General features: G+C 47.9%; 1 protein-coding gene across 1 annotated transcript in view; it reads left to right on the plus strand.

Moving 5' to 3' along the window:
* The window catches only part of FAM117A (family with sequence similarity 117 member A), a gene marked incomplete at its 5' end in the record, with an annotated part of 40,851 nt that continues 13,143 nt past the window's right edge, over nucleotides 1-27,708 (plus strand). Inside the window, 2 exons of the mRNA XM_081109704.1 lie at nucleotides 1-196; nucleotides 24,037-24,197. Coding sequence (XP_080965830.1) covers nucleotides 1-196; nucleotides 24,037-24,197 — 357 coding nt within the window. The remainder of the gene's footprint in view (nucleotides 197-24,036; nucleotides 24,198-27,708) is intronic.

Genomic DNA, 27,708 nt, shown 5'->3' on the forward strand with positions numbered 1-27,708 from the left:
ATGGCGGGGGCCGCAGCGGGCGGCAGAGGCGGAGGTGCCTGGGGGCCGGGGCGCGGAGGGTCGGGAGGACTCCGGCGGGGCTGCTCTCCCCCAGCCCCCGCCGGCTCCCCCCGGGCTGGGCTGCAGCCGCTCAGGGCCACGGTCCCCTTCCAGCTGCAGCAGCCGCACCAGCGCCGGGACGGGGGTGGCCCCGCAGGTGAGCTGGGCCTGGAGCGGGTGCCGGGGGAGGAGCCGTTGGGGGAGGGGGGCGCGTGGTGGGGGGAGGGGGTGTGGGAAGAAGTGTGAGGAAAAAGTGGCCAGGGGCGAGGGGAGAGAAACGGGGTCGTGCAAAGTCTCAGAGGGCGGCGGGAGCGAGCGCGGGGAGTCGTGAACTCGGGGTGCACCGCTGGGACAGTGTGCCGGGTGTCGGGGCCGGGAGCTGAGGGGAGGGACCTGGCAGATGGAGGCTGGCTTTGGGGGCGTAACCGAAAAGTGGCAGAAGTGTCGTGTGGGGGTGAGTGGAAGATGCCGGGGTAGCAGCGAGGCGTGAGGAAGGAGTGAGTGGCGCCTGATGGGGGCGCCCTGGGCAGGGTGGGCGCTGGACGTGTGCACGCGGAGGGGGAAGGGCATGGAGGAGAGTCCTTTTGGAGCCATGTGTTACTTCGACTTGAGTTTGGTCCCGCTCTACAGCTCTGGTTCCTTTCCTCCCGCTTCTCGTGCGTTTCCCTGTCGGCCACCTCCTGGAGCTGATTTCATCTGAGTCGTTGGAGTAAGTTAGTTTTATGGCTTTGACTACAGTGCAAACGCTCCGCTCCGATTCCCCAAATTCCTGTCGTCCCACAAGTTGTATGTCCCCAGATCATAGACCTGCTTCGTATGGCTGTCTCATCCCAGCCATCGTGTGTGTGTGTGTGTGTGTGTGTGTGTGTGTGTGTGTGGAGAGACCTGGGCAGTCCCGCCGTGCCGCCCGCCCCCTCCCCCCGGTCTTTTCCCCCTCCCCCCACTAAGGCCGTTTTGTCCTGGGCATTGTCAGCCAACGTGGCAGTGGGGTGAGGGCTACAATCAAGTACACTGTGGCAAATACCCCACTTTCTGAGCAGCACTGAACCGGTGTCTTACTAGCAGCTTGATGTTGGTGTGGGGAAACTAGCGGGGGTAAGCTTACCTGACTTTGACACTCAAGCTGTGATGGCCCCCCCCCTTCCCCCCAATGCAGTCAGTTAGGAATAGGAAAAGGCACCTACTTGCATGAAGAAGTTGGCAATAAGTTGAAAGTGAGGCTTGCATGTGATTCACACCATATGTGAAGAGATCACTGCACACTTCCAAAGCCCCAGAGTGTACCAAATGTACAAAAGTCATGGTCTCTGCCATCTAACTGTTAATGACATTCTCTAACCAGAGTTTCTTGAGCTTAATACCTACACATCCCCCTCCTGAAAGCATAGCTGCTACCCTGCCTTCTAGGTAAGAATGAGATTAAGAGGTCTCTGAAGTAGAAAGCCAAGTCTATCCGGACCTCACTGTAAATGTTAGCATTGCATCTTGGAATGCAGAAACTTGGTCAAATCTGGTAGCAAGATGGTGACCAACTAGTAAAAGTATGCCTAGAATCTGGTGGTGTAGAGCAAAGCAATGCTCAGACAAACTCATGCCTATCATGAGCTGTAAAGTAAACCACAAGACTACAAACCTGTTGGTTTTGTTTAGGCTTCCTTGGAGTCCAGGGAACTTGGTGTAACAGCCAGCACCAGAACCTTAGTCACTTTTAGTAGAAATCAATAGAAAGCCTGCCTGTGTACTAGCTAGAAATTGATTAGCAGTAATACTTTAAGAGCAGTTATTCTGTGTCTACCATAGCCTTATATTAAAAAGACAAACACTGGCGAATGCTGTGGAAAGGAGATGAGTGTAGGTTTGGATGACTGGGTTCTTTACATGACCTGTACCTTTTATAGGGCCGGGGGCTCGAAGACACTGGTAAAAACATAGGGAACTAGATTCTGCATTACCTGTCAAATTATTTAGGACAAGGTGGGTGGTCTTTTGCATGGGGATTGGGCTGATGGATTATTTCTTCACCTATTGATATCCCAGAGGCATTAATAAAGTGCTTACTTAGTGTGCAGTAGGATTATTTGTAGGTTTTCAGTGAGGTAGGAGAGAGGAAAGATAGAAGAGGGAAAGAGCGGCCTGAGTCTGAGGACTCCTTTGTGGCCAGACATTAAGGGAATGTACCTGGCCTTTGGTTTGGGAGTACATCAGGTTTTTTGCATGTTAAATTTAACCTTTATGTGTGTTCAGATTGTTTCCATTCTTTGGCCTTGAGAAGTGGTAGAAGTGGTTTTCTGTAGGCCATATGTGCTAGAAGGAAACATCTTGCAGTCATAAACCCTTAAGAGAACGGCTTTGGGTGCCAGAATGCCTGGGTTTTGAATCCAGGTTCTGCTACTTACTCGCTGTGTGGTTTAGAGGGAGTTACTTAACTGTTGTGCCTCAATTTCCACATCTGCAAAATGTGAATAATACTATCAGCATCCTGAGAATCATATGAGGTAATAGGTACAAAGTGCTTAGAACAGTGCTTGTCCCATAGAAGGTGCTATAACAGTGTTTACTGCTACTTATATTGTTATTCTTTCCACCTAGCCAAGGTGAGAGCACTGTTGGCCAGAGCCCCATTGCCTTTTCAGGCTTCAAAGAGCAAACCCATATTGGTCTGAAACCAGTACTGCAGGTTTCAGAATTTCAGGGCCTCCCTTTGCACTTCCATTCCCTCATCTTTTAAAATGAGCTTTTTAAAGCGGCTCTGAAACCCAGCTGTTTAAAAAGGCAGGTGAGCGGGGACTGGGTTTCAGGAACAATTAAGTGTCGTCACCGTTTCTGTTTCCCATCTCGGAGGGATGTAGTGCTCGGCACCCTGCAGTTATCTCTCCACCGCACACCCTGTTGTGTTCTTGACAAGATATATTAGACCTTGTAAAAAAGTTATGATGTAAAGAGCAGGATTTACCTTCTGTGACCATTCATCCACAAGGGATGTCTTCATAAAGTAAGGAATGGCTTCATTTTATGAGCCTGGGCTAGGGATGTGGAAGGCAGAAGAGAGTAGAGGGAACAATAAAGGTCAACTCTAAGAAAGCTAAGAGCCACTAGTGGGTAATAGAAACCCAGGATAAATTTCTTACTGAAATTCCTCCTTTAATTAAATTATCCTCTGTGCCGTATGTCTCTTGGAAGCTGTTAATGTTTATGTTCTTCCAGGACCAATGATGATGGACAAAATGGCACTAAGAGGTAAAATTGTTTGGGGTTGCAGTCTTATCCTGTTATGTGTCTGTCTCCATAGCCTTAGAATGAAGCTAATGTTTAATCCAGCCTTGCAAACTCTTCTCCAATGGGCTAGCCCCAGGCGGGTGCTGGAGAAGCCAAATGCTGCCTCTGTACCTCCTCTGCCCACCAGACCTTCTTAAACCAGAGGTTGGCAATCAGGGCCTACAGGCTAAGTCCAGGTCTCTGCCTGCTTTTGTAAATAATGTTTTACAGAATACAGTCATGCTCCTTCAGTTAGGTATTGTCTGTGGCTGCTTTTGCACAACCATGACAGCGTTGAGTAGTTGTGATATAGACCATTTGGCCTGCAAGACAAAAATATTTACTACCACTTGGCACTCTAATAGAAAAAGTGAGCCTATCTTTGTCTTAAACAGTGTTCCTCACCATTATTCCTGTATAAAGATCAGTTTCAAACGTGTGTGATACCCACCTCCTTAACAAGCCTGTGTCCCCACACGTATTTTAGGGGTAAAGCAAAAGGGGTTATCAGCTTCCAGTCCTCCATCTTTGTGGAAGATCAGCACATGTGAATCCAGGCTGCCCACCCCCACTGTTTTCAGGTGGCATATGTTCAATAGACATAAACTAATCTGGATTTACATAAAAGCTTAACTGTTAGGCAAATGTGTGCCCCTTCCCACTTACCCGCCCTGCAAACCTAACAACTCACAACTGCAGTGAGCACATTTTAAAATCAGATGGAAATTACTTTAAGCTTATCTCCTGTTTTGGATTTTTCTTGTTACCTTTTATTTTTCTGAACAGATCATTGTGAGCTGGCAGTAGTCAACGGCTGCCCTAAAATACTGGCTTCCCCACAGGGACATAGGAAGGGTTTATTTTAAAGGTTTTCCAAGATGGCCGTTTCAATGAATATAAGGCAGCATTGTTATCAGCAATGCTGTTGGTAATTATTAAACGTTTTTCCTTGAAATGCTTTGAAAACTTAGTTTTTGGGGGATGGGTGTTTAGATAGGTGTGGAACCTCATAAAGGAGGTTGCTTATGGTAGAGCCTGGATGGAAGCCCTCATCAAACCATGGTCCTTTTGGACCCTGATGCCAGAAACAGCCTGGAGATTAGAATAGAATGCAACTCTTCTATGCCAAAGAGCCATCTTGCTGTAATGAAGCTTGGGGGTGCAGTTTCTTTACCTCTTTTAAGAGCTGCAATTATTCTTTAAAACCCTGTGAGTGAAGTACCTTCTGTTTGGGAAGTATTAACCACCAGGCACTTCCCAGCCTGATACTGCGAACTTGCTTTTGACGGTTTTGCTGGTACCAGGCACCTGGTCAGCAAAATGCACTACTGAAATAATCTGACTCTTAAATATTATCAGCAAGGGCATTCTTGAAATTGGGGGCCACAGTACCTATCTGCTTTATCCCTTGGTACCTAAAGGACTGGGTCCATGTGTTCTTCAGTATTTTAGAAAGAAAATTATATACATGAAATTCGTGCACATCAGGTCCCTAGGCCTGGCCAGCAATCAAAGCGCAAGCGTCTGGTGTGGAAGGGAAAGTCCCAGCTGATCTCTGGGCCCTGGGCAGCACCTGGGCCCCTGCTCGCACCCGTCTTAGCCTGGCGCCACCCACTCACCTGCTCCACCATCCCACTGTGGTCCCGCTCTCATCAGGGCCAGCAGTGCCTTCACTGCCGACCGCTGCCAGCACTGTGTTGCCAATGCCCACCATGTTCTCCGCTGCCCCCTGGTGGTCAGCACATGTCATAGCGAGTGGTCAAACTCCCTGTCTCCCTATTGAACGACCACCCGAGGGGACAATTTGCATATTAGGCCTTTATTGTATAGGATGGAAGTTCTCCACTTATGTAATGTAGAACTAGGATATTTCAACCATTTGAGGTCTGTGGAGGATAGGTGAAAACAACAGTGGGGTGTGGTAAGAAGATATCATTCTCTCTGGTTCCAGATATAGATAGATCTCCAGAACATTTGAAGCAGGATTGCAAAAAATGAGTATTGCCAAAGTGATTGGTGGGCAATCACTTACCCTGCATTTTCTGCTATTTTATACTGAATAGTATGATGGGCACCAAGGCCACACTATCTCTTGATTTTAATTGAAATGTTAGAAATTGAGCTTCCTCCCCTGGATTCTTAGAGCTCTCAGGGAGAGCCTTTGTGCCAAAGGATTCAACTTTAGGGTGTGACATGTTCCACGGACAGGTCTGGTTTTGAGTTCTTATTGACACTATATATCAAACTAGATGCCTGGTGAACGAATTCGTACACCAGTGGCGACCCTTGGCCTAGCCTGTGCCCTCTCGCAATCCAAGACCCCTTGGGGGATGTCGGATAGCCTGTTTTGGCCTGATCCCTGCAGGCCCAATCCAGACAGGAGAAGCCCGATCATGTGTGTTGAGCGTCTGTCCCCTGGTGGTCATTGCACGTCATAGCAACCGGTCAACCAGTGGTTTGGTCGCTTAGGCTTTTATATATAGAGATGCTATTTGACACTAGCTCACATGCTTTACTAGACTTACCTGGGCTTACTCTTATTCCACAGGCAGTTTGGAGCCTTCTTAAGGGGCTGGAAGGGAAAATCTTTGTGTTTCCTTCCCAGTTCAGAGTCAAGGTGGGTGACCACCAGCAAGTTAGTTTAGTGAGAGTGGACAATCTCTTCGTGGGTGAGTGAGTTTTACTTCCCTCTGAGTGAATAGAAGAGGGCGCAGGGAAGGGTGGGGGTGGAGGAAAGATGGGTGGGAACGCTGATAACTTCCTACGTCTGCCTGAACGGAATCTTCACAGAGGGCTCCCGTTATTTGGTTTGCAGGGTTATGAATTAACCAAACATTAGCCAGATCTATTCACACTGTCAGGCCAAAAACAAACGCTGACCTCCAGGTCCTCTCCAGTCGTGGGGAACTTGGGAAGGGGCTGTTGGTGGGAATAGCTGTAAGGTGGGAGTTCTGTACAGCTAGCTGTTCATTCTCAGGCCTCCAGCTCCTGGTCCCCACCAAACCTCCTGGTTTTGAAAACTGGCACTTTGCTTTCTCCTCCACACTGTTGCTGGGGTCACTACAAAGCTGAATGCCCAGCTTGGAGTCATTTAAATGTTTATCCTCAGGCTTGAATAAGCCTCAATTGACTTTTGCTGTGTGGGAGCACCACAGCCAATCAAGGGTAGCTTTAACAGACTAAAAGAATGCTATCAAAGTATTTCATAATAGGAAAACTTTTAACTCCAGCCCCTGGGGAACCTGGAGCTGCAGTCGGGGCTGTGTACAGACATTCACGCTGCCCTGCTCACGAGCCACAGACAGCTGACACTGGGGGTGGATAGAGTGCCGTGGGCTCAGCCCTGCCTGCACGTTAGCAGTTTTCCAGCTCCCTAATAAAAGGGGTGGAGGTTGGGGGAGGCCTGGGAAGACTCCTCAGGAGGTTTTGGTTGATCTGAAGCAGCAGGCCTATGATTGGGTGGGGGGCCGGGGGGGGGGGGGAGAGATTCCTCTCAGGGGTGACTGACTATGACTTCTTAGAGAATGCACAGTGTTTGGCAATGCAGAGTTGTAAGTTTGGGATGCCTCTTCTTTGACCTTGTGCTCCCTATTTTGTGAGTGGTGGGTGGTTTTTGGAGGGGGGACTATGTTAACAAGTATAGTCTAGTCTACTACTAGTTCTGCCACCTGAATAACCTATCATCTGATCCTAAATGGAAACATGCAGGAGAGCCTTGAGGTCTAACCTCCTTGAGAGGCAATGGTAGCATTAAATATACAATTCTAAAAGCAAATAACTGACATGTCCACAGGTGAATAAAGTATAAATTCAAGCTGGAGGTCACATAGGATGAAGGAATACCGTATTCAGTGTTAGGTGGGCTTAATTAGGGAATTACTAGGGTTTGAGTAGGCTTTTTTTTATTTTTATTGGACATCATATTGTTCTCTCCAGGGTTAAGTTTTTATTCTCCCTTTCCTTTCAGAAGTGGCATTGATGTGGCCTTGTCTGATCAGCTGTATTCCTTAACTTTCCCAAATCACTTTAGTCCTTTCTGCCTCGTGCTAGAAATTGTGTGCCTGCCTTTTTAAAAGGTAGGCACCTCATGTTTCAAGTTCAAGTGCAATGGAACTCACCCTGCAGCTTGAACAGATTTGAGTGTTTTTGCAGAGGGAGGGTGAGGGCAGATGGGGAGTGCCGTGCTCAATAAATACTTGTTGGATTGAGTTGCTGGAAAGGCAACAGGGGTGGGGAGAGTGAGCCACACTTCCCCCAGGCTCACTTGAAGTGGTTTTTCCCACTTCTGGTCCCCATACACTATGCCCCTTTATAACACCTCTCTTCAGCTACTTATAAGCTCCCCAACCCCCAAGTGTTAGTTCTCTCTCTCTCTCTCTCTCTCTCTCTCTCTCTCTCTCTCAATCTCTCAATCACTGTTCTCCTATTCATCCTGGTCATTGGGCTTGAAGTCCAGCTGGTGGCAAAGATGTGGCATTTCCATGGATGTCATTGCTAGGCCTGTAGACTCTCTTCCCCACACACTTAAAGCCAGAGGGTGACTTGGGTAGTTAGTTACCAGGTTGATCCATGGAAACAGCCAATGTTTAGGATTTTGTAAAAAAGCCAGACTACCTGGCTTTAGGCTTAGATGTGGATATGGGTGAGAGGCCAGGGAGCGGAGTTGTCTCTTGGCTCCTAGGGTGTCTTCCGAGGTGTGATCAGGCTGGAAGCCCCCTCTCCCGGGCCAGGTGCCATCCTGTGATACAAAGCACTGCTGTTTCTCCTTTTCTTCCCTAGCCATGAGGGGAAATGCTGGAAAGAGATGCTCATTATCATTCCCCAACCCCTGGGCACAAACACTGTCATCCGTGGAGTCTGTGTTCCCCTGCCTTTAAAGTTGTAGACCACGGGCCTGGGGTGCAGTCAAAATGGTCTAAACCTGCTCCATGGGGGGTAACCGAAAAGAGTGAAAATGTGATTGGGGAGAAACAAAGGCAGCTTCCCTTAACCTCCTCTTCCCCACACACTGCCTCCCCTTTAAGGGTTTTCTGTGCTCTGTGCATGTTTGATCGCCCACACAGCTTTGAGAGAACCTCCGTTGATAACACGTGCGCTCCCTGCCCCACACCTGCAAGCTGGCTGAAAACCTGCCGCATGGCCCCTGCTTGGGATTGTCTTTGTAATTCTTGCCCATCAGATAGGACATACACAGTGGGGTGGAGGGTGGAGTCGCATTTGGCATGACAGAGGGGATGCAGCCAGAGAGCTCTCACAGAATTACGTAGTCTGGATTGAGAGATTGGGGAGAGGAGGGCGATATGAGTCACATCCATGCGTACGTGCACATCTTTATGCTGAGAGCAGCACCTGGACTGTTCCTTATTAGAATCGAATTCCTGGGTAGCTCTGTGTTCACAGAAGAAGACTAAAACAGGTGCCTTGTGGACAGGAAGAGTTTGGAATCCCAACTCTGGTAGGCGCCCAAATGCATCTATATTTTCAGGGAACTGGAGAGTATAGATCGTTAGTTTTGACAATGTGGACCATTTGCTGAGCTCTTTGTTGCTCATACTCGGTGCTCTGGAATGCTTCTCACTCAGCCATCCACACGACAATCCTTCGGGTGCAGGTGGCATTTAGTTGTGTTTGCCGATAAGGAAACTGAGGCCCAGAAAGGAAGTGACTTGCCCGCCATGGGACTAAGAAAGCCCTTTTGCTCCTGATCCCAGGGCTCTTCCTACAAAGTCTGAACAGCCTGTTATCAGTTTCCACGCCAGCTGGCATGCTCTGCTGTCTGCCGGCACATGCCCAGTCTTTATTCCCTTCTGCTTGTATACCTGTGTTCCAGAAGCTAAAAGGCATTGGGAAGGAAAACCGGCTGTAGAGAAGTTTGTTCCTTTAACACCCCCTAAGTGACTGACTACTTGGTGTGGCTAATTGGAAGGTGGTGATTATTCCATTATGTGTGTGATATGGTGGTGGCTTTTGAGTGTTTCCAACTGGTTGGAGATAGGCAATTTCCATGTTGAATCAGAAGCTCACCAGAGACAGGCAGGGCCCAGGAGACAGGCGGGGTTTTCCTGCCTCTAAGCGTCTAAGGCAGCGGTTCTCAACCTGTGGGTCGAGACCCCTTTGGCAGTCGAACGACCCTTTCACAGGGGTCGCCTAAGACCATCCTGCATATCAGATATTTACATTATGATTCATAACAGTAGCAACATGACAGTGATGAAGTAGCAACGAAAATCATTTTATGGTTGGCGGTCACAACATGAGGAACTGTTTTTAAAGGGCCAGAAGGTTGAGAACCACTGGTCTAAGGGGTCATGATCATTGTTCCAAAGCTTGGGGTCATATGGAGATTTTCTTATCTGTGACTATATGGAACCCATAAAAACAACTAGGGATAAATGTGGGTGGTGCATTCCTATGGTTGAGGGTAGGTGCAGGTGACATTCCCTCATGATGACAACTTAGTCCTCTGTGTAGGAAAACCCTGGTGCACACCTTCCCCCAACGCCCCTGCTGTGCTCCACCTCAGCAGGCCTCCCTCTCCTAGCTTTAGGTTAACTGGACTGGAGTCATTGTGATACATGACTGCCTTTCTGAGACAAGCATGTGCCCAGTAAGGGGAACATTGGGGACTTGAATTCGGGAGGAAGTCCATCTAGGGCAGTGGTTCTCAACCTTCCTCATGCCGCGACCCTTTAATACAGTTCCTCATGTTGTGGTGACCCCCAGTTTCATTGTTACAAACTGAACATAATTAAAGCATAGTGATTCATTACAAAAACAATATGTAATTATACATGTGTTTTCCGATGGTCTTAAGCGACCCCAATGAAAGGGTCGTTCGACCCTCAAAGGAGTCGTGACCCACAGGTTGAGAACTGCCGGTCTAGGGGCTTGGTCTCATGGAGAATTGCCTGGCCTGCTTCATAGAGGTTACCTAGCCCTCCCGACAGGGTTATGGGCGGTCTTACCTCCTTACTTCTCTTACAAAACCAGATTCTATGTAGAATTCTTGAATGTTCTAATAACCATATGCTTATGTGGAACCTTTCTTTCCCAGTTACTTCCCAACTTTATAAAATAAAATCCCATTGTAAACAAACATTATAAATATTATTTTATATAATAAAGCTATTTTCATGGTTTATATAAATGTTTTGTGGTTGTTTTTTGTGGTTTTTGTTGTTTAAAGAAAAAGATAAGAGTAACCAACTATCTTCTGTAACAAGTACTTTTTCTGGTCCCAGTCCACTCATAGTTCATCTCTAAGCAGAACACTTGAGAGCTTGCTGTTTGCATTGGAGGGAGGGAGAAGGAGCAGAGCTGTGGAAGCATCAGATAGCAAGGCCTCTTTTGCTTTCTCTTCATCTTGAACCTCCAGACCCTCTGATACTTCCTTGTTGTTTTCAAATAAAACACCACACAGAACCCCAACAAAGGGTGGCATGTGTTTATCTGAATGTATTTTGGGTGTAAATGTGTGTGTGTCGAGTGTGAATGTGGAAGAGTATATACGTATGTGAGAAAAAGTACACGTGAAAGAAAGCACATGATAAAGCAAGTGGGGCAAATATTTAACAATAGGCGGATCTGGGTAAAGGTTATATGGGTGTTCTGTGTATTCTTGTTCTTGCATCTATAATTTTGAAATCATTTCCAAGTAAAAAATGAATATATACCAGACCAATTTGTACCCTGGGAGAAGCTTTCTTCTACCATCCTCATGCCATCTCCTGTTCTTCCCATTTAACAGACGGAAATCAGTGACTCATCTAAGTTCATGTAGCCCATTGGGGCAGAGGCAGATTTGGGCCCATGAATTGACAGTTATAGTAGGTCACCTCTCAGGAGATTTCATCTTTTTCTTAATAATCAAGCTGAACAGGGTTGGGTGCCTGCTGCTGTGTGTCCGAGCCCAGTCCATTCCCCACGTTGACCCAGCAGAGGGATCGCTAGGGTCACAGCAGTCTGCGGACACTCACGGAGCATATTCAGGGTGTCCAGGACTTTCTACGAGGAAACTTTTCTTACTCTAAGAAACACTCTTATTGTGCTCCTCACTCTACTTTTTAAATAAAATACATGAAATCAGAAGGCCCTCTTGCACCAGAGCCACGGAGTATACCACTTCGCTTTTTTTTTTTTTTAAATTTTATTGATTTCAGAGAGGAAGGGAGAGGGAGAGAGATATAGAAACATCAGTGATGAGAGAGAATCATTGATCGGCTGCCTCCTGCATGCCCCCTACTGGGGATCGAGCCTGCAACTCGGGCATGTGCCCTTGACTGGGAATCAAACCCGGGACCCTGCAGTCTGCAGGCCAATGCTCTATCACAGCCATCGGCAAACTACGGCCCGCGGGCCGGATCCGGCCCGTTTGAAATGAATAAAACTAAAAAAAAAAAAAGACCGTACCCTTTTATGTAATGATGTTTACTTTGAATTTATATTAGTTCACACAAACACTCCATCCATGCTTTTGTTCCGGCCCTCCGGTCCAGTTTGAGAACCCATTGTGGCCCTCGAGTCAAAAAGTTTGCCCACCCCTGCTCTATCCACTGAGCCAAATGACCTAGGGCACCACTTTGCATTTTTATAGTAAGGTTCTGAGGGGGAAAGAGTTGAATTTGGTTTAGAAAGCGATGCCAGGTTATGGGCCTGAGCCAGATAGCTTCCTCAGCTGTGTACCAGTCGGTTTATTGTACCAACTGTCTTCTGAATGTACAGGAACCTGAGAGAGCGCATCTGTATGGCTTACCACAGAATGCCTTACCAAGTGGACAGGAGTTACAACTTCAAACACAAAGGGAGGTTTCGCTCTTGGTCAGTGAAACCTTCCACATACCACCTGACCTAAGGAGGGGTGGATCTGATGATTACTGCTAAGCAGAAGGAGTTAGAGTTCAGACACTGATCTTTATTTCCCGCCCCGCTACTCTGACACCAAACCACAGTGTATACGTCCATCAGTGCTCCATGAAGGCACTTGCATTATCCCTGACATTTTTACTTGCTGATACTTCCCCTAGTTTTCCAGAATTGGGGTAAGTAAATGAGTCCTATGTAGAAAAAACAGGTTTTAAAAAGTCTCTAGCGTTCATGTGTGTCCTTTATCTGGAATGTCTCCCTGCAGCTACCCTAGAGCCGTGAGACTGTGGTTCAGTTGGCATCAAAGGGTTTTTTTTTCATGGGCTCCAGCCAGTTATGTAAAATAGACCCATGAGCATTTACTGTATTATTACCCAGCTTACATACTTAGGCAGTTACTAAGTTCTATCTGCTCCCCATTATTCTCTGATTCTTCTTGGCTCTGTCTACCCAAAATCAGTGCTGGGTGGATGGGCATCCAGAATGAGGGCACGATGCAAAAAAGAACCACCCAGTGGGTTGTCTGCAGCTTAGAAGTCTGCGTTGGAGCAGCTGCGCGAATGGCCACAGCTGCCTGCTTAGAAGGGACCGGGACAACTGAGCCTTTTCCTTTCAGTTCTTAGAGACATGGATAGGACGCCTTGGTAATTAACATTCCTAACTGCTTCCCTTTTGCATCAGGAGGATAAGACTCATAAAAGAAAATGGCATTACTGTTAAGCAGCTCGTGGCTTAACCAGATACAAAGCCCATCTTTTACAGGGAAGATGGTGTCACTTACCTTCAGTGACTGGAAGCCCACGGGGTGAGGTGAGCTGACCAGCATCCTTCTGCTATGAAGTCATCAGTGGTCAGGCATGTGCTGATATTAGGATAGATTTTGCCAGTGGCAGACCTGTCAGGGTTCTTTCTGGAGGGCCATCTAATCTTGCTTTTCAGGCTAGGGTTACCCTGGAGGCTCTACGCAACCTTTGAGCCTCCCTTAGGAGATCTGAGCAACTGGCAAAACCGGGGCGTCAGAGCAGGGGCTGACCTGGAAGGTTGCCCAGCACACTTTGGGGGTTTTCCACCTGTAGACACAGTCTGGGAGTTTGCCACTGAGTTGAGGTTAGGCTGGGTCAGTTCCAGAATGTCCAAGGCCAGTTGGGGAACCACTAGATGGGGTGTCGTGGTCTCGGGTATCTCCTCGCTGAAGCTGGGCACACAGACTAGAACTTGAGTAAGGAGATGGAGATCACCAGAGAAGACTTTCTACTGGTGGGACTCAGGCCCACATAGCTTTTCAAGGCTGTGAGGGTTGAGCAGAATGACTAAGAGGATTTTAGACCCTTTAGGCAAAGCAAATTCTGTGACTGTACCTTCCTGGCCCTGAGGAACATAACTGAGCAATTGCTCCCTATAGCCCTGCTCCCCGCTGCCCCACCCCAGCAAAATGAACCAGGGATAAAAGCAGAGGTCCTGACAGATTCCAGACTAATGAGGTGTAGCCAGTGAGCAAACCTGCCCTCTGAGCGCTGATGTCTACGGGGTGTTTACGCCAGCTCATCCAGTCATGTGACCAGACCTGCTTGTGGCTTGCCATAGGTAAATTGCGTGCTATTTATAATCTTCTGCTGGGGGGAGGAGGTGGGAGAGATCATCTGGGAGCCCACAACACAGCTGTCTGACCAGCCTAGGTAAGGCAAGTCTCCCTTTGACTTTGTGCCTTTTTTCTCTCTTTAACTTATTTTGCCCCAGGTAGTAACATGACCTCTGAGCTTTCAATTGAGCTGATTTGGTCAAGAAGCCTCTCTTATTCACCCTTTCATGGTTGGGGAATTCTAGAACTAGTGGAGCCTCAGACTGTTCTGATGTAACATACTGCCTTCCGGGGTGAACACTGAGACATCTGGAAGCATATAATTATCTCTTCCTGGAGTTCTTTAGTAGATGCTGCAATCGCCCTCATTCAGCTCTGATGAGCAACTTCTTCCTTTTACCTCGCTAGAGTCTCCTAATTAAAGTCTTTTTACTACACTTTATTTTTGCACCCACACAGAAGACTGATAAATTCTAATTAATTTCACCTTCCTCCTGGAATCTACCTATCGTCCCTTGAGTCATCCTTATCCATCTTCCCTCGGATCTATCTGGTTTCTACATTCCTTTTGAAGAGCAATAATGGCAAATGAATCCCCAGGGGTAACTTGGTTGGGCCTATATGAGCTTATATCCAGCTTCAACTGTGTTTCTGGACCTATAGGAACCCCTTAGTTCTACCCCCAGTCTTGCTCGTCTTGGGATGACGTGACACTTCTTAATATGGTTTAAAGTCTTCACATAGTATTTTTATTCTACGTTGTACTGATTTACATCTTTCAATTCCTTGCCTCAGATTAAGCCTCAGTCACTGTTTCATTTCTTCTCGCCCATCTTCTCTTTCCCCAAATTAGAAATCCAGAGCAGTGACCCCAGTGACCTGCCAGGTGTGAAATGCTCAAGGGTTCCCATCCTTGCAGGGGAGTGAACTGAATTGCCGTCTTCCCAAATTAAGCCAGTTTTACATTATTACCTCTCACAACTTTATTTTGGAAAAATTTCAAACCTTCAGAAAAGTTGTAAGGACAATGCATACCCATTTATTCTTCACCTAGACTCACTGATAACTTTTAGTCACAATCATCTAATCTCTCTTCTTTCCTTTTGTGTATTATGTATATGTGTGTCTAGACCAGGGGTGGGCAAACTACGGCCCGCGGGCTGTATCCGGCCCGTTTGAAATGAATAAAACAAAACAAAAAAAAGACCGTACCCTTTTATGTAATGATGTTTACTTTGAATTTATATTAGTTCACACAAACACTCCATCCATGCTTTTGTTCCGGCCCTCCGGTCCAGTTTAAGAACCCATTGTGGCCCTCGAGTCAAAAAGTTTGCCCACCCCTGGTCTAGACGAACATACATCTGTGCATCCCTGTGTGCTTTTTTGGTGAACCATTTGAAAATAAGTTGCAAATATCATAGTACTTTGCCCTTTACTTCAGTGGCCACTCCTGAGAATAAGGGCATTCTTCTACATAATCACAGTATCATTACACTAAGTAAATTATAAGTCCATATCATCTTATATCCAGTCCATTTTCAATTTCCCCTTTGACAACTTTTTTGTGTTGTTTTTGATCCAGGATCCAATGTCAAGGTTCTTGTTTGGTTGTGTCTTTTTAAAAAGCCTCTTGCAAAAAAAAAAAAGTCTCTTGCCCTGGCCAGTGTGTTCAGTGGTTAGAACACTGGCCCATGTACCGAAGGGTTGTGGCTTTGATTCCCAAAGACATGTACCTGGGTTGCAGGTTCGATCCCTGAACTAATCGATGTGTTTCTCTGACCTTGATGTTTTTCTCTTTCTCTTCCCCCCCTTTCTCTTCCCTCCCTTCCACTCTCAAAAAAAATATTAATGGGAAAAATGTCCTTGGGTGAGGATTAACAAAAAAAATTCTCTTAATAAGTGGCTTATGTGGTGATACTTTGGCATTATGTAAATATTCTGTTCCCCCAGTAGTTCTGGTATCCATTGATGGCACTTCCTGATTGGGATATTATTGGGAGTTGTATAAAGCCAGTTCTGAATTAACACTAATGGATGTAAGTATTGACATAAGCCATTCAAAAGAAGAATTAAAAAATTGGGGGAGGGGGTTTGAATCATTGTAGGGAAGCAACAAAGTGGAGCCATCACATTCTGTCCAAGTCTCAAGTATTTTGTGTGACGTGGGTTGATACGAATTGTAGCAGTTATTTACACATACATTGCCATCCAGAAGTTTGCTTGAGGTCAGGAAGAAAGCAGGCTGACTAGAGCTAAAAATAAGTCGTGGTTGGTTCACAAAGGAAAAATTACTTTGGCTATTTGAAAGTAATTCTATTATTTCCTTTTGTTCTCTCACTTGTTTTCCACTTTGCTCGCTAGAAAAGGGATCCCTCACATCTTAATTGTCTTCCTTCCCTCGCCCAACATGCCAGTTGGTAAAGCAATGTTCCTGAGACCCAGGTATGTATGATCATCCTGGTTCCTAGCAAGGGGAAGGATTAGGACCCTTTGGATCCATGGAGTGGCCCCTGGACCAAGGCAGGCATATGACAGTTGAGTCTGACAATGAAAAGCAAGTGTAGGAAATGTAGTTTCAAAAATTCTTTATTGGGAAAAAAGGCCCGTGTCTCAATTTGCTCGGTGGCATTAGAGAAGTCAGTTCACCTCTCTACATGAGGATGTGCACACACTCAGAACAGAAATCAGGGTGCAGTTTCAATCACAACTGTCCTCTCACAGGGTGTGTGCTGCAGATGAACCTCCTCAATCTCTGGTTCTTTACCTCCTTTATCTTAAAAGACTACCTAAGAGCTGACTGGAAGTTGTGATTTCTCATCTACTTGATAGGAATCAGATCATTGTGGGAAGTGAAGATACGGAAGGGTTTATGTCTGTCTTGTGAGAAATTCATCATTCCCAAATAACTGCAGGGGTGAGGATTTTTTTTTTTTTTAATTTTAGGGAGACAGGGCTAGTCTCTGCACTATTTTTGCTATTTTTGCAAAGGCCAAGTAGCTCCAATCAGTAATTGCTAGTATTTTGTTTTAAGAATGTCAAAATCTTACAGAACTCTTTAGAGAATTGAGATAAAAGGTGAAAAGTTCACCCCACTTCCTTTTCTAACTGCAGCTTCTTGAGAATTGAACAAAATGTCTAACTGCTGTCTACTCTTTCCACACACACACACACACACACACACACACACACACACACACTGGGGTCGTCCTTGTCCTCTTTGCTGATGGTGAATAGTTAGTACTAGTACTAGTACACTCCTTATTTTCCCCCACAATGACATCTCCAGATGGGTTTGTCCTGGCCCTTCTCTCCAGCTGCCTATAGCTGTGGTCTGCACCCTGGAGAGTCAGACTTGTAGCCAGAAACGCTTTCATTTGAGCTACACACTTAAATATGGAGTCAGTACTTAAGTGAGGGCCTGTCTGAGAAGTTTTCCACGCATATACAAATCTCATTGCTCTTTTCTCGTTAGGTAGGTAAGCCTTCTTGGTAAGGGAAATGTGATGTTACTATTGATTTCTTCTTCCTTTTTAATCTAGTTTCTTTGGTTTCTTCTCCCGGTTATGGTTGAAATGAGCTATTGCCTGGTGTTGAAAGAAGTATTCAAAGGCCCAAGTTTAATTTTCCCAGCTGGGATGGATGGGGTCTCCTTGGGCTTTCCAAGGAGGGTTCTAACTCATGTACAGTCAGATTGGGGATTTCGGTTTGACCGCAACTTCCCTCCAAAACCCACACGTCCCCGAGTTAAGCAGTTAAGCGGTGCTGGAGCACTGGGAGCTCAGAAGACTGCCTGCCCTGCGTAATCCCAGCACGTGTACCGAAATGGAACAGTAATCCCTGTGAAGCTGTAGGAGGGACTTCCCCTACTTACTGCAACTCTGTTATTGGGGAAATGTGTAGAGTTCTGAATCCCTATTTTACTTTGCTCATCTCCAGATTAACATCCCCCCCCCTCCCCCCCTGCAAAAAGAATCTCTGCATCACTGCTAGGAGATGGGACAGGGTCGCGCCTGCTCCCTCCATGTGCAAGCCACGTGACCCGCCTCAGCCCTGGGCCTGCTTGTCCTTCCTAACTGAAGATCGGTGACTGAAAAAAGCAGATTGTAGAAAAATGTGTATGATGTGATCTCATTTTATAAAAAATATGTATGCACCCATATGTGCATGAAGAGAGGCCAGGGAAGATATGCACCGTAGTGATCTTTGAGTGGGGGCATGCATAGTTTTTAGTTTTCATTTTTTGTTCATCTGCATTTTCTTATTTCCCTCAACATATGTACAGTTTTTGTTCTAAACAAGAGCTATTTTCTCTTTAAGAGGGGAGGCGAGACAACTCGAGCTAATAATGCTTCAAAGCCCAACAACATGAGAAAGTGACTCATAACTTGTTTGTTGGACCTGCTGGTTGTTGAGTTCTTGCCACGTGTGAGGTCTCATTGGCTGCCTTTCTCTTCTTCTTTCTGCGCTTGGGTATTTTGGGATCACTAGGTTTCAGGCTGATGGAGGATGGGAGGAGGGTAGCCTTGTCTTATTTCCCAGGCCTCTGTCTCCTACATGAGAGTAAAATAAGTGAGGTAGCGCCCCTAGATGCTCAGCCAGGACCCTTTGGTCAGGGCCTGATTTCTCCTCATAAGCTGCTAAGCCTCTGCCCCACAGTCCATCTCTGGCCAAGTTGAGAAGGGCAGCCACAAACGCCTCACTTCCTGCGCCATCTGCTGCCTTCCCCCTTCCCCTGACCCTGTCTTGCCCTTCTAAGAGCTGTCACCTTTCTCCTTTGGGTACCAAGGATGGGCGTTTGCGGGTGTGGTCAGACCTGAGCTGATTTCCAGCCAGGGGATAGGAGAGAGCAGAGAGACCATTGGGTGATCCTTCTGAAGAGGCGCTGGCTGGGGTCCCTCAGGTGCTTAGGGGTTGTAACCTTGTTAGCAGCTTCTTCTCCCACTTCTCCTGTATCACAGCGCTTATCACAGAGCTGGCCTGTGGTGGGCTGCAAAATCTGCTTGCTGGAGCAATCAGTCGGTCCCCGGTGGCGTGCCAGGCCCCTGCTAGCACTCTTGGTTCCGTGTCTTATCTGCCCTTTGTGTGCTCTCCTCCCTATTGACTGTCCCCCGTGCGCAGACACTTGACTGCTGGTCCTCTGCACCCAGAGCCCCCTCTCCCACAGCCATAAAAATGCAGCAGTTGGGAGCCAGGGCCAAGTGGCTCTGGAAGATAGCACGAAGGCTTCTTATCTCCGGTGTGTGCCGGTTTGTTTTGTTTTTTCCATTTGCCGTTGCCCAAGAACCAAAGCATCCGCCACTGATCAGCTACAGGGTGAAATGGCCTGGCCCGGTGCCAAGCGCCCCGCCAGGTGGCTGGGCCGCGGAGGCTGCCGAATGCGATGGGCCGATAATACCCCACAGCGCTGTAAACAGGACACTCCACCCTCCCGCAGCCACCCAGCCAGGGCCCCGGCGGCCTGCTGCTTTGTCATGGCCTGTCATGACACGGGCGTCTCTCCTCAGATAGGAGAGCCGATTGTCTTATAATCCTCCCCATTTCCCAAATCTGAGAGGGGTACTTTCCAGAAATGAAACCAGTTCATCTTCTGACCACAAGCAACCGTTGTTGCTTTTCGGAGCTCCTCCGTTAACCATCATCGCACAGTGGCAGGGCAGAGCCCACTCCCTAGATCCTTCCGGTAGGCCCATGAGGGACAAGCCCGTGAGATCTCTTAGGGGGTGTTCCTCATGGAGGTGGGTCTCAGTGGGTAGCACAACTTGAGTGCTGCCCCGCGGCTGCTGATGCCCACGTCTCCAGGCAGTTTTATTTCCGCCCCTGCGCCGTTTACTCAGGGGGGTGTCCATGCCGCGTTCGACTTCCCAGTGAAGGGCAGGGCTTTGACACTGCAGATGTGTACCTTCCCAAGGGATAGTGGTGGCTGGAACTCGCGCTGCTGTCTTGTGTGGCAGCCTCTTTCTAGGCTCCCTCACCCCCACCTTTAATCCTAAAGGACTGTGGTATGGGGAGGGATTATGACAATGGGTTTGACCTAATCTAGCTAATGAAGACTTTCAAGTGCATTTGTATCTCATCTGTTTTTTACAGCATCCCTAAGAGGGAATGCAGGCGGAGTCCTGCTCCTGCTTGCCAGATGGGAGGGCAGGCCCAGGGAGGCTGCCTGGTGTTGGCTACAGTCATACCGCAGTACAGTGAAGGCAGAGCCGCAGTCAGGACTAGATCCCTCCGGTCTGAGCCCCCACATATTTGGGTGGGGGAACACTGCTTCACCCTGTGGCCCCTTCCAGGATGGAACAAAATGTGTCTGATTTTGGCTTTAGTTGGGGTTGCATTTGGGGAGAACTTGACACCTTGCTTTAGCCCTTAATCAGTTTTGGTGCCCTCATTAGCAGGTGTTCCCCAAACCATTTGGGATGAGATTTTTGAAATAAAAATCTAATTTTTAAATGCCTCCCCCTCCCCTATATTTTGGACATGAAGGAAGCATGGCATTTTATGGACTCTTCCAAGGGGCCAGGACATGCTAAGAATTTGGGGGTTTGGGAGGGAAGAGATCCTTGCTGAGGGCTCTGAGACAGAAGGTAACTCAGTCATTTTGTGGCTTCCTAGGAGCTGTGCCAACACATTGCACTAGGATGTGGTCACTATAGAAATAGGGCGAGGCCCAGCTGTCTCATTTGAGGAAAAGAAACTGAGGCAAGTCCTCTAGTTCGACTGAGCTGTGGTGAGACCCTTGCAGATCTAGCAGAGAAGAAGGTGTCCAAGGCAGCTGGGTCTGGATTAGGTGCTTGATTTTCCCCCATTCCCTTCCCTCTCTCTTACCCGCTTCCTCCCTGTCTCCCTCCCTCCCCCCCTCTTTCTTTTGTATGTATGGGGTATGTTTTGTTTTGCTTTTTGTTTGTTTTGTTTTGTTTCTGGTATATGGAGGAATAAGTCAGTACCCATGAAGTCCTCAGAGTCTTTGTAAATAACTTTGGTCAGAGATGGCCAGAAAGCATGTAGAGTTGACCATAATGAGTGGTGGTTGGAGTCTCATGTCAAATTCCAGGACTCTGAGCCCTCCCTAGCCCAGGGAGCACCGGGAGTAAAGTACCACATTGACTGCTGCCCTTGAGATTGAAGTTCTGCTAAAGCTCATGAATGGATGGGATATGAAGGGTAATGGAATGATTTAACATGGGTGGGGTGTAAATTGTCCCCAGAAGATAGCAGAATGCTTTAACACCACATTTCAAAGACTTCATAACCATCCCCCACCACCCCCCAAAGAAACGCATAAAATGAAAAAGGTCATTGTTGACCTTCAGGTCAGGCCTATTATCTCCTTCCCTGAAAAGTAGCTAACGAGACAATCCTTCCTCCAGGTGTCCAGGCAGATGTTCCAGCAGCCTCAGAGCATGTCCTCATGCAAGAGGGCCCGGAGCCCCGGTGAACTGAGATAGGAGGGAGGAAGCTTAGATTTAGATCTGGGACTGTCTCTGACTTGCAGGGTGACTGAATCCAATCTGAGACTGGGCTTCCCTACGTGTTGGTTTCCTTACCAGTCTTTCCCTAGCACCTTTGAAAGCTGCTGGGAAAATAGAAGATTCAATTCATTAACAAACTTTGTGGGATGGGGCAAAACTTGAGGACTATATAAACACAGTAGAGCAAAGGCAGCAACTTCTGCCAAGGGACTGGGAGAGGCGTCTCCAAGATATCTTTCTCCCCATCGCTTCTTTCTCAGCCCTGGAGCCACAGCCCACTCCCTTCACACAGGGATGACACAGCCATGAGGATTGTGGCGTTCTGGCCTTTATACCAGTTTCTTGCTCATCTGCTACCCACCTGTTTCCTTGTTTCTTTGCTTCTCTGTCATGTAAACTTGCTTTTCCAGAGCCCCCACCTCACCGCTGGGCTCTTAAAGACATTGTAGGGGGGTCACAGCATTTTGGTGTCTGACTTGGCTGCTGACATAGGTTAGAAGCTCCCAGAACTATCTGATTGCTGCTTTTTTATCTTAAGTGCAGAATAGGAAGGTGAGTGATAGGAAGATGAGTGATTGAAAAGCTAGTGTAGGAGATGAAGTTGGAACTTGAACCCAGCGTGCCTGTCATTGACTTACAGGGAGGGCGACAAGGCGCAGGATGGGGAAGAAAGAGGTTGGGCCTTTCTGAGCCTCGGAGGAAAAGAGACAGGCACCTCGGGTGGCTTTACCCCTGGGGAGTGGGTTGAGCATGGATGTGCAGGCAAACTTGGAATCCATGGTATAAAGCAAGTTTACCCTTACAGTAAGAGTTTATTTTATGCAAATACTTAGGCACCTGCCCATCACCAGCCCTGTGCTCTGGGCACTGGGAGGGCTACAAAGATAAACTAGGGACCGTCCTTGGCCACAGGTTGTTTATTATCTAGGAGTCACACATACCCATAATCCAGAAGAGAAGATGGTAAGTACTGGAAGGGTACAACGTGCTGGAGGAAATGAGAAAATCCGGAGAGATTGTTCCAGGGGATCCAGAAGGCTCTTGGAGGTGGAGGCAGGCCTTGGTGGACTGATAAGATTTCAACCTTGGACACATGTGCAAACCTCGGAGGAGGGAAGGCCCGGGACCTGGGTAGGAAGCTGTAGGGTAGTTTGTGCAGGACGGAGGCTTTGAAAAGGAGTGAAATGTAAGGGCAGGTAAGTGGGGCCAAAACATGAGGCCTTTGATTACCATCTTGAAAAGAGGGCCTTTGAAGAGTTTTAACAGAAACGTTGAGATCATTTAAACTTTATTAAAGGAATGTGTTGTGTTTAAATCAGTGCATATTGATTTGGAAAGGTGTTTATGATATAAGGCAAAAGCACATTGCAAAATATGTACAGTATGATTTCTTTTTTTGTTGTTGCTAATCCTCACCCGAGGATATTTTTTCCATTGACTTTTTTTAGAGAGAATGGAAGGGAGGGAGGGGGACAGAGAGAGAGAAACATCACTGTGAGAGAGACACATCGATTGGTTGCCTCCTGCACACACCCCGACCAGGGCCAGGGAACCTGCAACCAAAGTACGTGCCCTTGACCGGAATCAAACCCGGGACCCCTCAGTCCGCAGGCCAAAGCTCTATCCACTGAGCCAAATCAGCTAGGGCTGTTAGTGTCTTTTTAAATGTCAAGCTCTTCAAGTTTATTGATACCCACAATCCCCAGTTCCTTTTGCTGTGCTTAATGCACAGATGAATTATTAAGGGATTAATACAGATGTGAAAGCATCTTGCTCTGTTTAAAGGAAAGAGCCTTACAGATCTTAAGTTAGTAGTGTTTTGAATGTGGCCGTGGAAAACATGGTCCACCCAGATGATTGAAACTTATAGATGATTCTGGAACCCTTACATGTTATCAACAGTCTCAACTTTTACTTTCTCCCAGAAAGCTGTGATCCAGGTAAAATTAAAGTGAATGCATTTATGATTGCTTCATTTTTGTCCCATGTAGCCAGAAATCTGAGATAGAGGAGAGAACCAAAACGTGGATATTTCCCTAAGCTGACTCCTCAGGCTCAATAGTTGAAAGTCAATATTATATCATTTTCTTTGTCTCAGGAATTTAGGTTCCCTGGGGCTGACCAATCCTGAAGGAAGTATAAAGAGTCTTCCAACCCGGCCAGTGTGGCTGGCTCAGTGGTTGAGCGTCAATCCATGAACCAGGAGGTCACGGTTTTATTCCTGGTCAGGGCACATTCCGGGGTTGCAGGCTCAATCCCCAGTAGGTGATTCTCTCATTATTGATGTTTCTATCTCTCTCTCCCTCTCCCTTCCTCTCTCTGAAATGAATAAAAACATATACTAGTATTAAAAAAAAAAAGAGTCCTTCAGGTAGTTGGTTGAATTTGTGTAGTGCTTAGGAGCCCTGCAGTGAGTGCTGAAGGGAAGGAGAAGGGCGGGAGGTAAAAAATGGAAGAAAATTTGGTTTTTGTCTACTTAGCGTTCTCTCTCTAATGATGGGAAACAATCCTGCTCTCAGGAAACTCCATATGGAGGCCTCAGACTTCACAGTTCCTAGCCCATTAGGAACAGGAAAAAGATGGAGGACATGTATATAAGGTCATCCCAGTCCAAAGTAAAATGTGCAAATTGTTTCCAGCGATAGCAGCCAGCTGGTTAATTGGGAGAGCTCTCTGCGTGTGCTTTTATGGGCAGCTTCAGATTCCTTTAGGAGGGGGCGGATGCACGTGACGAGGTGGCAGTCAGGTGAGGCTTCGGAGGAGAGAGAAGGTTGGTTTCCATGCCTCTTCCCACCATGCTGATGTCAAGGGGCGTGCTGTGCTCTCTTCCAGCCAGCGGCCCGTGTGCAGAAAAGCCCGTGTGCAGGCCTCAGCCACCTCAGGTCCGACGCACATTCTCCCTGGACACCATCCTCAGCTCGTACCTCCTGGGCCAGTGGCCACGAGATGCCGATGGGGCCTTCACCTGCTGTACCAATGACAAGGCCACCCAGGTAATGCTCTCTCCTAACTGGAAAAGGAATAAGGATGGGGGCAGGGGCTGGCTGAGGAAGCCTTTGGTCTACTTTCCAACCCTCAGTCCTTGAAATTACTTGTCTTGGGTTTCGGCTGTACATATTCACCATGTAGCGTTTTGTCACCTCATGTTTACCAGCTCAGTTTTCTTTGTAAACTTCTGTGAAAATGAGTATGCACTGCACCTGACTGATGGGAGAGAAGTCAATCTGGGTTTTTCAGTTTGGCTTGAGTATTGATGTGTGGGTAAGCAAGAGCTGATTTTGGAATTTATTCTAGGTTTTAAAAAATGAGATTTACCTTGCTAAAATTAAACCGGGGCCAACATCCAGTTGAGTTTGCATTCCCCAGACAACTGGAAGAGGTGGCCAAAGAGTGTGTTGAGCCAGGATAGATCTCACTGGAGCAATAGGAGTAGAAGGCTCTCAGATAATGGAGAGTTGATCCCTAGCCAGCAGCTCAGTCTGGGATTTCAATGGACTCATTGGAGTCCTGAGGAGCCCAGGTCCCCTTTCTTCCCGACAGCCTTTTCACTAAGCATCGTGAGCTTGGAAGGAATCGCCGCAGATCATCCAGCCCATTTGTCAGCTTTTGAATAAATAGTGTTAGCCTGAGCAAGAAGTCATCTGTGAAATTATACAAAGGTATTTCTTCATCTGATTCAAGACTTCAGCAATCTTAGCCGTCATGTTGTTAAGAGTCAAACATTTTCCCTTCTGATGTAGTTTAAACCTATTCCTGTTCAACCTCAGAACAAATGAGTTGTCCTCAGGAAGGAAGATACGGGCTCAGAGGCAAAGCAGCATCCTGGGGAGACGGGGCAAGTCAGCTCTTCCTTTGCAGCTTGGGGGGTGGGGGGGGGGGGCGGTGCCCGCTCTGCCTGGCTGTAGATGGGGTGGGTGGTGGCCAAATGTGGAAGTGTTTCGTGCACTCACTTTACCCTGCCTCCTCTTCTGAGCACATCACGTCAGTCCCTTTCTTTTATTTATTTATTTTTTAATGAGGTCCGTTTTCCAATGGTGTTAGTGAGAGTCTGAATGCCCAGCACTGTTCTTGGCATGTTGGAGTGAAGAATAAGGAAATGAGAACAAGATTTGGCCGCTGTGAGTCTGGGTGCCAGTTCCATGAAGACCAGTGAACAAACAGCCAAGGGATGCGTGGGGCCAAGTATCTGGCACATTTCAGAGGAGGGGAATTCTCATGGGAATACCCTACCTTGGCCCTACAAGAATTTACTGCTGTTGAAATCGATGGCTCCCTTTAGATCTATGAACAGAAAGTGAAGGGAGAACACACTCCAGGTAGCGGACAGAGCAGGTCTACTTCCTGGGAGCCCTGGGAACTGTTGCTCCCTGTACCCTTAGAAAAGGGCAAGTAGGATAGGTCATGCTTCCCCGTCACCGACCTGGAGCACACACCCCTTTCTCTTTTGAGAGTAGTGTTTAGCCCAAATAATGTATGTAGTCACGGAGGGCTTCCCGGAGGAACAGGACTTGAGGTTACTTCACGTGTGTAAGCTCATGAATGCATCCCTCTTTGTCAGATGGCAGGCTGCCATGTAGCCTGTCTCTGTCATTTCCTGCTGCCAGACTTCTAGGAAGCCTCCATCCCACTCTTCACATAGCATTCTCTGTGTCAACTCCAGGCAGGGTTGGCCTCGGATGTTTCCCTGCCGGATTTAGAGGCATGGACTCTAGGCTGTGTGTTGCTGCTCAGGCTCCAACTGCAGGCCAGATCTTTTATATAACAAGTCTGGGCTTCCTGCCACAGTAAGACAGAGGTCAGCGATGCGCCTCCATGGGTCTGGCAAGGCCGAGCTGTGCAGCTTTCCTCTTTCCCTGGGATGGGCTCCAGCCCTCGAGGAACTCTTAGCAACCTGTCAATATTGTGGCTGCAGTCAGGAGGTGGGAGAATTCTGATCAACGTAGGCATCCAAACCAAGTTTGCGCTCTGCCCATCTTTCATTCCTGGCCTTCTGGGAATTTTCTGCTTCTAGGTTTTGGCCACCATTCAAATTCCTGCTTGGGTCCTTGGCCTGGCACAAGCTACCTTCCACACTGGTATTACACCATGATGACCTGAGGCTCTCCTGGCATCTCCCTACTGAGCATGGGTATATCACCCAGAATGGACTGGAGATGAGTTTTTATTGGGGAGATACTAGGGAGTAAGGGGAAAGGTAGGGAGGTGGGATCTACCAAAGTCTTTGAAAGCTTTTAAACTGTTAAAAATAAATTGGCGCCCTCTCTTACCCTAATTTTTCTGAGCTTGAGGGGGCCTGTTCCCACCCCTACCCCACATTCTGTCCTTTCTCTTCGAGCCACACCAATATAGTATCCACTGTATCTGGCTGGCCTTCACTTCTGCACTCTTCCTCCCCGCACCGCCTGCACCTCTCTTCACCCCCCACCCCCTCTTCCCCCCCGACCCAGAGCCAGCAGCCAGAGTGTGTGTTTGGAGACCTCATCAGCCCTGGCATTCCCGGGGGCCTGCCTTGCAGTAAAGACAGGGAACCACTGTGCAACTCCCTTTTCTGAACCCCATAGAGCAAGCAGGAGCCCTGCCCGTTCCAGGCAAGTTTCAGACCTGGGCAGCAAGCACAAGTCACCTGCCAGGCTATTTAGGTAGCCAGTCGGGCTGCATCCTCAAGGCTTCCTCACAGGCAGAAGGTGGAGCGAAAAGCCCTCCGCTGTCGAATATAGCAGGTTGACAGCAGCCCCAGTAGCCCTCCCTGGGCCTAGCTGTGTTTTAAGCCCTTAGGCAGGCACAGGTAGAGTCCAGACAATTTAGAGTCTGACATGGAGGGCCGAGTTACCCCGCTGCTTGGGGCAGGGGAGGAAGAGAAGTGGATGGGCCCCGTTGGGAAGCTGGTGGTTCTGGGAAGGAGAGAGGTCTGAATGTGGTGCTCGGGGAAGGAGTGCTTTGGAGATGCTGCATGTTCTGAGGCAGGACGAGCAATGGGAGAGGGATGAGCAGGTCTCCCAGAGACCAGCTTGGTGAGACCAAGGAAGCGCTCAGGTGCAGCAGGAGCTGGACGCACAGTGGCCAGCCAGGGAGGAGGAGGAGGGCTTCTGGGCAGTCACCTTAATCTGGAGGGCTTGTCAGGATTCTCCAGATCAACATGAATATGTGCTCCCCTCTCCGGACCACTCTTCCCCCAACTCAGCTGGTAAACTAGAGCTGGCTGCCAAGTGGCCTCTCCTAAGCGGCTGGACCTGGGCCAGGGTGGTGGTGGCCCCACATGCCGGTTGCGGTCACCCCTCTCTCTCCTTGCTGTGCAAAGCACTGGAGTCTTCTGCACTCTTCTGGAGGGAGGAAGTGGTCTCACCACAGCTGGCATGGCTGTTTGAGCAAAATTCCCCTGCTGGTGTTCTCATCTGCAGACAGATGGGACCTGGGTACCTGCTCTGCCTCCCTCCACCCACCACCCCCACCCACCGTCCCCTCTTCTGTTCATCCCCAGCCTCACTTGTTCCAGGGGAGATGGGG

This window comes from Myotis nattereri (assembly GCF_964212035.1).
Source record: "Myotis nattereri genome assembly, chromosome: 16".
NCBI classification, from domain to species: Eukaryota; Metazoa; Chordata; class Mammalia; order Chiroptera; family Vespertilionidae; genus Myotis; species Myotis nattereri.